This window comes from Pipistrellus kuhlii, unplaced genomic scaffold, assembly GCF_014108245.1.
Source record: "Pipistrellus kuhlii isolate mPipKuh1 unplaced genomic scaffold, mPipKuh1.p scaffold_m20_p_24, whole genome shotgun sequence".
Lineage (NCBI taxonomy): Eukaryota > Metazoa > Chordata > Mammalia > Chiroptera > Vespertilionidae > Pipistrellus > Pipistrellus kuhlii.
Window position 1 is genome coordinate 869,887 of NW_023425523.1, and position 9,499 is coordinate 879,385.

The 9,499-nt window shown below is 68.3% G+C and overlaps 1 protein-coding gene across 1 annotated transcript; it reads right to left on the reverse strand.

Moving 5' to 3' along the window:
* Positions 1 to 2,158: 2,158 nt before the first annotated feature.
* ALDH5A1 (aldehyde dehydrogenase 5 family member A1) lies at positions 2,159 to 8,703 on the reverse strand. Its single transcript, XM_036452507.2, has 10 exons — positions 8,349 to 8,703; positions 7,071 to 7,154; positions 6,511 to 6,681; positions 6,261 to 6,377; positions 5,948 to 6,091; positions 5,027 to 5,170; positions 4,649 to 4,807; positions 3,603 to 3,772; positions 3,220 to 3,278; positions 2,159 to 2,431 (listed from the first exon to the last, which is right to left on the reverse strand). The coding sequence occupies exons 1-10, from the start codon at positions 8,667 to 8,669 to the stop codon at positions 2,226 to 2,228; spliced, it is 1,575 nt and encodes a 524-aa protein (XP_036308400.1). The 5' UTR covers positions 8,670 to 8,703; the 3' UTR covers positions 2,159 to 2,225.
* Between the last annotated feature and the right edge of the window lie 796 nt (positions 8,704 to 9,499).

Sequence of the window (9,499 nt, forward strand, 5' to 3'; positions counted from 1 at the left end):
GCACTTTGTAAGTTGTGCACGAGCATCTCTGAATCCCGGTGGGCCTGTGGGGTCCGGTGCCGCGTGAACAGCCTGCAGGACGGGCTGTGGGTGCGGGAGGGGGCGGCGTGCATGCCAGGAGCCGCAGACTCCGCTTTCCAAACCAATAGCAGCTGCCCTCGCCGGTGCGGCTGGGGAGAGCGTGTCCACCTGTGGACTGAAGGGACCCGGGCTCCATCAAGGGCACGCACTGGTTTTCAGGCTCCTCCCCTGCCCAGGCCCTGGTGAGGGCGTGTTTCTCTCACATCCATATTCCTCTCTGTCTTCCCCTCTCTCTAAAGTCAACGGGAAAATATCCTCGGGTGCGGATTAACAAAAGATGTATAAATAAATGGGAAAATACTAAGAAACCAAAAAAAAAGCAACAGCACCTGCCTCTCCCCCCACCTCCTCCCCCTCCTTCCACTTTGATTCGGATGGGGAATTTTCTGTTTAATTAGAATAAAATAACTAAACCCAGGCAGCGAGCCGTGTGCCAACACCTGGACTAGGTAGCGTTCTCTGTGGGTGTCTGACAAGAACTTTAAAACTGAAGTTATTTATGGGTTTTGTAATTGAACGTAGTGGCACAACATTGGTTAAACCGTACACGTTTCCCGTGTACAGCTCCGTATACATCTGCACGCTGCCCGGAGCGCGGGCCGCCAGCCCAGACTCCTGCCGCCCTCCCCTCCCCGTCCCCATACGGCTATCCGCGCAATCCCTTCGCCTTTCTCACCAGCCCCTAGCCCAGTGTCTCTCAGCGATGACGCCAGCATCGTGTTCCCGCTGTGTGAACCCTGTGTCCCGTTCTCAGCTCCAGTGCAGAAGAGGGGGTGTCACGTGTTGTTTCCCTAAACTAGGGGTGTCGAACTCAATCAGAGAAGGGGCCAAAATCTAAAATCCAGCCTAAATCGCGGGCTGAATAGTTTACTGAACAGTCATAAACTCATTGTGATGGAAACGCAGTGGAGTGCAGTGATGACAGCGCGGTGAGGGCCACATTGCAAGGCCTGGCTGGACGGATTTGGCCCGCGGGCCTTGTGTTTGACACATGTGCCCTAAAACCTCAGGCAGAGCCTCCAGCTCCGGTGTCCTCAGGCCGGCACTCCACCTTCTGGTCCCCTCCCTCCTTCTGAGCTGGGCCAGTTGTGCCCAAACCATGCTCAGGCGATGCACCGGCCAGAAAAACCCTCACCGCCAACTTGAAGGCAGACACAGGAAGTTCGTTAATTCATTTATTAGTGACCCTGTGCAGACAGGAGACAGTGGGAGAACAGACGTCCGCACACTCCCCACGAACCCCCAGGTTTCACCCACAACACAGCGAGTCCCCGCACAGACGTCGAGTAAAGGGCTGCCCCGGGCGGTGGCACCCGCAGTAACCTGGGCCCCACCCTCAGGGAGGGCCACGGGCCTCGGCCGGCTACTCTGACGGCCAAACCACAGACAGTGAGTTCACAGGGACACGGCCGCTCCGCGCTGTGCCCCCGCCCTTCACGGGGTCTCCCACCAAGGAAGGGAGGGCAGGGAAGCAGAGAACACGGCACAAATCTGTAAACAGCTACTCACAACAGAGTGCACAGCAGCTGAGCCCTCCAGGTGAGGGTGGGGGGTGGGGGGTGTTTCCTCTAGTCTAAGCTCAGCCTCCCGAGGTCACCAGCCCTGGGAGGGGTCTCTGGGCCAGCTTGTGCCTGCTGCCCTCTGCTAGAGGCAGTTAGGGCTGTGGTGGGTCTCGGGGAGTCTGCTGGGGCTGGGGAGTCTGCAGCTACAGGCACGGGCACCAGATGAACCTAGTTCAGTAAGGGGGGGGGGGGGGAAGGACTCCCACCTGGTTAAGATAAAGTCTGGATGGGCTTTAAAACCTTTGTCAAGTTTTAAAAGCTGGTTAGGCGCAGTGGGCGGGGTTTGGCCCGGTGGGCGGGGTTTGGCTCAGGTGCCCGCCAGCAGACCAAGGGTCAGGGTTTGATTCCAGCTCCAGGGCCTGCACCTGGGTTCAGGCTGATGCCCGCCCAGGGCAGGGCTTGTGTGGGAGGCAATCACCGGCTCTCTCACATCAGTGTCCCCCCCCTCCACGTCTCTAAACTCGATGGGAAACACCTCGGGTGAGGGACAGAGGCTGCTGCAGCTCGGCACCGGAGGTGCATGTGAAGCCAGGGCAGCGTGTGCCGGCGCGGCGAGCTCCTCCATGTCCTGAAGGGCACGGTCTACACGCCGCCCAGGCACACGTACTTGACCTCCAGGTACTCGTCGATGCCGTACTTGGAGCCCTCGCGCCCGAGGCCCGACTGCTTCACGCCGCCAAACGGGCACTCCACGGCCGACAGCAGCCCCTCGTTGACGCCCACCATGCCCACCTCCAGCCGCTCCGCCACCCGCCAGATCTGGGCGGGGTCCTGGGAGTAGAAGTAGCCTGTGCGGGAGGGACGGGTGCCGGACGTGACGCGGCGTCCTGTCCGCGCTGAGGGCACCGCCTCGGCCTCCGCCCTCCGGCCTGGCCGCGCCCGGCTCCCAGCGAGACCCCACTGGGCCTGGCCGATGTCCCTCTCGCACCCGGGCATCCTTCCTAAGGACCAGGGCCTGCCCGGCCGGCGGGCTCAGGGGTAGAGCATCGAATGAGGAACCAGGAGGTCAGGGTTCCGTTCCCGCTCAGGGCACAGGCCCGGGTTGCAGGCTCAATCCCCAGGTGGGGCGTGCAGGAGGCAGCTGGTCCATGATTCTCATTATGAATGTTTCTCTCTTTCTCCCTCTCTCCCCTCTCCCCTTCCTCTCTGAAATCAATAAAAATGATCCTTTTAAAATTCTTTAAAGGATCAAGGCAACCTCCCCAGGCTCCCTCCTGGCTACGACCCTCCCCTGTGCCTGTTCCCATCCTTAATGCGCGTCCTCTCAGTCGCCGCCATAGTGTGGCTCCTTCCCCCAAAGGCCGGAGTCCACACACCGGACAGACGGGCGTGACCTCTGCCCTTTCACTTGGAAACGGTCTGGCACCCGGAGGGAGGGCTCAGGCTGAGTCCCCACCTGGAACCACCGTTCAGCCTCCACCGTCCCCCTCCCCCTGCCTCCCTCCCCCCTCCCCAGGGCTCCTGCCGGCTCCAGGAGGCAGAAGGCCTGAAGGCGTGAGCGCACACCTGCCCGCTGCCCCCGCCCTCCGGCCCAGCCGGCTCCTGGGCCAAGGCCCCCGGCAGGCCGCACACCCACCTGCTAGCCCCACGTCCGCCGCGTTCGCGATCGCCAGCGCCTCCTCCTCCGTGTGGAACCTGCCGGGCGAGCAGGGCGTCCGTCAGCAGAGGGAGCCACCAGAGGGAGCCGCGCGGACACCCGGCCTCCTCCAAGTGCGCTCCCCCTTCATCTCCCCGCGACGGGGAGGGACAGGGCTGTGGCCACCCAGACGGGCGGAGAGGACGGCCGGTGCCAGGCCCGGCTGGGGGTCGCATCACCAGCTGGCTCCTCGCAGAGCAGAGCGCCCTGAGGGCACTGAGGCCCGAGCACCATGTCCGACGGCCCCTCCCGGTGCCCCCCCCCCCCCCCCCCCCCCCCCCCGCCGGCCTCCCACCTCCCGCGACCTCGGCGAGCGGTCGTACTTGATCACGGGGGCCAGGGGCCCGAAGGTCTCCTCCCGCGAGCAGAGCATGTCCCGCGTGACGTTGCTGAGCAGCGTGGGCTCGAAGAAGTTGTTCCCAAGCGGGTGCCGCTTCCCGCCCGTCACCAGCGTGGCCCCCTTGGCCAGCGCGTCGCTCACGTGCGCCTCCACCTGGGGAGGAGGGGCGGAGCGGGAGCTGGGAGACCTCCCTCCTGGAGAGGACTCCTCCCACCTGGGCGAGGAGTCTTCCCTCCAACCAGACCCTCTGCGAGGGATGGGGCTCTGAGGCCAGGTGGGATGGGCTGGTGTTCTCAGACTGGCTGGATGGAATCCACACAGCCTGGTCTCTGCCTCAGCCCTGCCTCCTCCCCTTCTCCTCCCCTGCCTCTCCCCTGCCCCTGCCTCTCCCCTACCATCTCTGCACTTGGACACAGCCTCTGAGGTCTGGTCTCCAGGCTGCCCTGTGTCAGGAGCCTCCTGGAAGAGCACCTGCAGTGCAGTCTGGCTGAAGCAGTGACATCTCCAAACAGCTCACCACCTGCTCAGCGCGGAGCATCGGCCCACCCAGCAGGATGTCCAGGTGCAAACCCTGATCGGGGCACCGGCCACGTTTGCAGGCTGGATCCCCAATGCGAGGCGTACGGGAGGCAGCAATCCCTGATTCTCTCTCATCATTGATGGTTCTTTCTCCCTCTCCCTCTCCCTTCCTCTCTGACATCAATAAAAAAATACTAAAAAAAAAGCCGTCTTCCCCCCCCTCCGTGTGCTGGGAAAATTAAAGAACTCTGTGTCTCGAGTTCCGAGGCGGCTGGGTGAGCCCCCGCCATCGGAGGACCCAGGCTAAGGGGATGCTGGGGACGCGGAGGCTGGGAGCCGGGAAGGCCGAGACAGCTGACGCCCCACCACGTACGCCCGCTGGCAGCGATTCCGCTTGTTCCGACGGCTCCATCGTTTCCACAACAGCCTCGCTGGGCACCTAACCCAGGTGCCCTTTGCCAGGGAACCCTAGGCACCAACCCCGGAACCTGCAGCCGCCCAGCGAGCTACCTTCTCCACCGCCTTCTCGTTGATCAGCGGGCCCTGGGTCGTCCCCTCCTCGAACCCGTTGCCCACGCGCAGGCTGGCCCTCATGGCCGCAGCCAGCTTGCTCACGAAGGAGTCGTGGATCCCGCTCTGCACCAGGAACCGGTTGGAGCACACACAGGTCTGGAGAGAGAAGAGCAAACGGGGGCGCGCACGTCCGAGAGGAGAGAGGGGCTGGAGCAACAGGCCTTCCTGGAAGCCAGGGCCCCCGTCTTCCTCTCAGAGCCCCCAGGCCTGTCCTGCCGTCCCTGGTGGAGACAGGGACGTGCTGAAGAGGGGGAAGGAGAAGGCGCAGGCCATGGAAGGAGCCCGGAGTTCCTCCCCGGAGACGTGGGGACGCACCTGTCCGGAGTTCCGGAACTTGGACGCCATGGCGCCCGCCACGGCCTGGTCCACGTTGGCGCTGTCAAACACGATGAACGGGGCGAGGCCGCCCAGCTCCATGGACACCCTCTTCACAGAGTCGGCCGCGTGGTGCAGCAGCGCCTGGCACAGGGGCGGGGCCGTGTGTACGCAAGGCCTCAACCCCGGACTGGCCAGCCCGTTCCCAGTGACAGGGAGGACGCCAGGCGCCCGAGGGGGGGGGGGGGGCAAATGTGGTGATGCTTCCCATAAGGAAAGGGGGCGTGCCCGGAGGCGGGGCAGCTCAGGGTTCAATTCTCGGTCAGGGCCCCGGCCCCGGTTGCGGGCTGGATCCCCCGTGTGGGGTGTGCAAGAGCCGCCGATCAATGACTCTCTCTCTCTTCATGGATGTTTCTTTCTCTCTCTCTCTCTCCCTTCCTCTCTGACATCAAATTTTTTAAAAGTCCAATTAATTCCTGTAAGTATCTTTATGTGTTTTTGTTGTTTTGTTGTTTTCTTTCTATCTGTAAGCACCCTTATACTAAATACAACTTTCCCTCAGTCCTGAGACAGGCTTTTCCACAGCCAGGTGTTTCTGGGACCTTTGATCCTAGATTAGGATCTGAGCCCCGGGGTGTGTCCTGGGACAAGCAGGCTGCGCTGAGCCCTCAGCCTCGGCGGCCATCTCCCCGGGCGGGGCCGGGCGAGGCCTGGTCAGCCTCTGCCGGCCATCTCCCCAGGCGGGCCATCTCCCTGGCCGGGGCCGGGTCAGCCTCTGCCGGCCATCTCCCCGGGCGGGGCCGGGTCAGCCTCTGCCGGCCATCTCCCCGGGCGGGGCCGGGTCAGCCTCTGCCGGCCATCTCCCCCCGGGGCCGGGGCCGGTTTTAGACGCTGGAAAGGGGAAACGGGAGAAGGACGCACCTTCCCGGTGGCGGTGGAGCCGGTGAAGGAGATCTTGGACACCAGCGGGTCGGTGCACAGCGCTGCCCCCACCTCCTGGGCTCTGGCCCGGGAGCAGGGCACCACGTTGTAGGCCCCGGGCGGGATGCCTGCCTGGCTGGCGAGCTGCGGGGGGAAAACAGAAAAGGGAGATAAAAATGTCTTCCTCTAAAAAGCAACGGGGAGGAACTCAGCTGCCGGTGGGGACGGGATCAGAACATATGCGAGCAACACCAACCAGCGAGAGCCATGGTCTCCATCCCGGGGCAGCGTCCCCGGGGGCAGGCGGGCTCACCTCCGCCAGCGCCAGCGCCGAGAAGGGCGTGTCCTCGGCGGGTTTGACCACGACGGTGCAGCCGGCGGCCAGGGCGGCCCCCACCTTGCGCGTGATCATGGCGCTCGGGAAGTTCCACTGGGGACGGAGGGCGAGGCCGTTGGAGGAGGCGTCGCCCGGGTGCTCCCGACTCCCACGCCGGCCCCCGTGCTCCTGACCGGCCCCCACGCTGGCCCCCCACGCCGGCCCCGTGCTCCCGGCCCCCACGTACCGGGGTGATGACGGCGGCCACGCCCACCGGCTGCTTGAGCACCAGCGCCCGCCGCCCCGGGACCGCGGCGCTGATGACGTCCCCGTAGACGCGGCGCGCTTCCTCGGAGAACCACTCCAGGAACTGGGCCGCGTACACCACCTCGCCCCGCGCCTCGGCCAGCGGCTTCCCCTGCACCGGCAGCGCGGGCCCCTCACCGCCCGCCCAGAGGCGGCTGTGCCCGGAGGGCAGGGCCCCCTCCCAACCCACCGGCGGAGGAATAAGCAGAACCCGGCGGCCCCTGCCTTCGGGCCAGTCCCGCCCGGAGGAGACAGCCGCACCGCTAACTTCTCCCCCCTCCCCTGCGGGGCCGAGGGAGGGATGCCAGCGGCGGGGCCGCGTCTTCAAATGCACAGAGGCCCCAGGGAACAGACGAGGGTAGAACACAGGCACGCACGCGCGCACGGACCGTCTCGGCGAAACGAGGGCCGGCTTCACAGGAACAGTCTGTGCGCCCGACCGTCAGCGGGGACCCCCGTGTGCAGCCCCAGGCGGCCGGCCGGGGGCGCCCGCGGACTCACGCTCTCGGCGGTGATGATCCTGGCCAGGTCGTCCTTGTGTCGCATCATCAGGTCATACCATTTCCGCAGCAACACGCTCCGCTCCTGGGAGAGGAAACGCAGAGAAAGGGACCATCTTCAGCTCCGAGGGCCTCAGCCAGGCCCCTCGGGGGACGCAGCTGCCCCTCGGAGGAGGAGGAGGGGCAGGAGCACGGACCCGCCTCCGCTGCAGCGTCCTGTGCCCTCCCCCCACCCCACCCCCTCCGCCGTCCCGGTGTCCGGGCCTCCTCCTGGGCCTCCGCTCCGGAGTCACTCAGCACTTGTCCTTGTGGGACCCGCTTCCTGGCGTAAAAAGTCTGGGTTTTTTTTACTGATTCCAGTTAGGAAGAGCGCGATAGAGACGTGAGAATCGCGGACCGCTGCCTCCTGCACTGCATGCCCCACCCTGGGGATCGCGCCTGCAACCGGGAGGTTCATGGGTCCGCGCTGAGCACTGGCCAGCGGGCCGGGCTGCAGGTCCTCCTTCCAACACTCAGGGCAGGTGCGGGGACGGTGCGGAAGGCAGGTGCCACTCAGAGCAGGAGGGGGAGCAGGAGGAGAGGAGGATGGAGGGGGGAGGAAGAGGAGGAGGAGGAGGAGGAGGAGGAGGAGGAGGAGGAGGAGGAGGAGGAGGAAGCGTCTCTGAGTTTCCTCCCCTGGTTCCCCTCCCCGCCCACCCCGCTTCCCCAGCGGCTGTAGGGGGTCCGTGCTCGGCGGGGCTCCCGCTCTGGCGGAAAGCCTGGCGGGTGGTCGGGGCCCCTTCCCCCCAGTTTCCCGCCGCGCACCCCTCCCGGGGCACGGCCGGCCGGCGCTGCCCGCCTCCTCCCGCGGGCTCCGCAGCCGGGGGCGGGCTCCGGGCGGGAGGCACCGGCCGGCCGGACCCCTGCGGCGGCGGCGCTGCACCGCGGCCCGAGGCCCGGCTCCGGGGGGCGCGGGCCGGGGTGCGGACCCGGGGGCGCGGGCCGGGGGGCGGGCCGGGGGCGCGGGGCGGGGTGCGGGCCCGGGGCGCGGGGCGGGGTGCGGGCCCGGGGCGCGGGGCGGGGTGCGGGCCGGGGGCGCGGGGCGGGGTGCGGGCCGGGGGCGCGGGGCGGGGGGCGGGCCGGGGACGCGGGGCGGGGTGCGGGCCGGGGGCGCGGGGCGGGGTGCGGGCCTGGGGGTGCGGGGCGGGGTGCGGGCCGGGGGCGCGGGGCGGGGTGCGGGCCTGGGGGTGCGGGGCGGGGTGCGGGCCGGGGGCGCGGGGCGGGGCCCGGCCCGGCTCACCTTGGCCAGCGCGCCCTTCCAGCGGCCGAAGGCGGCGTGGGCGGCGCGCACGGCGGCGCGGGCCTCGGGCGCCCCGCAGTCGGCCACGCGGCCCAGCTCGGCGCCGCTGGCCGGGTCGCGCACGGGGAAGGCGGCGGCGGCGGGCGCCCAGCGGCCGTCCACGAAGGAGTCGGTGCGCAGCAGCGCGGCCGGGAGGCCCGGGCCCGGCGCGTAGGTGCGGAGCGGGCCCGGCCGGGGCGCCCCGCCAACGGCGCGGGGGCCGAGCAGCGCGGGCCGCAGGCGCGGGGCCCCGCAGCGCCGCAGCCGCACGCAGGTCGCCATGGCCGGGCGCCGGGCGGAGCGGCGGGCGCGGTGGAGGCGGCGGACGCGGAGCAGCGCCCCCTGGCGCTCCAGGCGGGGCCTTATGACGCCGCGTCCCCGCAGCCCGGGGAGGGAGGGGAGGGGAGGGGAGGGGGGAGAGGAGGGGAGGGGAGGGGAAGGTCAGGTGGGGAGGAGAGGCGGGGAAAGTAGGGTGGGGAGGGGAGGAGGGGGGGGAGGGTCAGGCGGGGAGGGAGGGGAGGCGGGGAAGTAGGGTGGGGAGGGGAGAGGATGGGGTAGAGGGGGAGGGGAGGGTCAGGTGGGCGTGCCTGCCGGCCCGTCACTGTCCCCTCGGAGCTGGTGTCCGCAGCCACCCCTGTGCGCCCAGACCGCTGCCGGGAACCACTCCCTCTCCCTTCGCCCCTCGCCCACCTCTCCCCTCCCACCTCCCACTTCCCACCTTCCCTCACCGGTCTCCCACCTTCCATCTCCCCTCGCCCGTCGCCTGGTCCCGGGATGCACGGAGCCAGCCCAGCTGCCGGGCCCCCATCGAGCGCCCTGGGCCCCTCAGCGATGCTCACGGGGTCGCGCGGGCTCTGGGCAGGGGGTTGGCAGGGGGGCCCTGGGGGGTGGGGGGTCTTGGGGGCAGGCTGTGCCCTTGGGGGCGGGGGGCGGGGGCCCTGGGGGGCGGGCTGTGCCTTGGGGGGCGGGGGGGCCCTGGGGGTGGGGGCGGGGCCCTGGGGGTAGGGGCGGGGTGGGGGGGAGCTGGGGTCCTTGGGGGACCGGGTGCCCTGGGGGCGGGGGCCCTGGGGGGCTGGAGGCCTTGGGGGACGGGGGCCCTGGGGGGCGGGCTG

Excerpts from the sequence above, each read along its gene's own strand:
- ALDH5A1 (XM_036452507.2), bottom strand. The coding sequence starts at position 8,669 with ATGGCGACCTGCGTGCGGCTGCGGCGCTGCGGGGCCCCGCGCCTGCGG. Across the intron at positions 7,155-8,348 it reads GGAAGGGCGCGCTGGCCAAG|GAGCGGAGCGTGTTGCTGCG; the intron begins GTGAGCCGGGCC and ends TTCCTCTCCCAG. Across the intron at positions 2,432-3,219 it reads GGCGGACGTGGGGCTAGCAG|GCTACTTCTACTCCCAGGAC; the intron begins GTGGGTGTGCGG and ends CCTCCCGCACAG.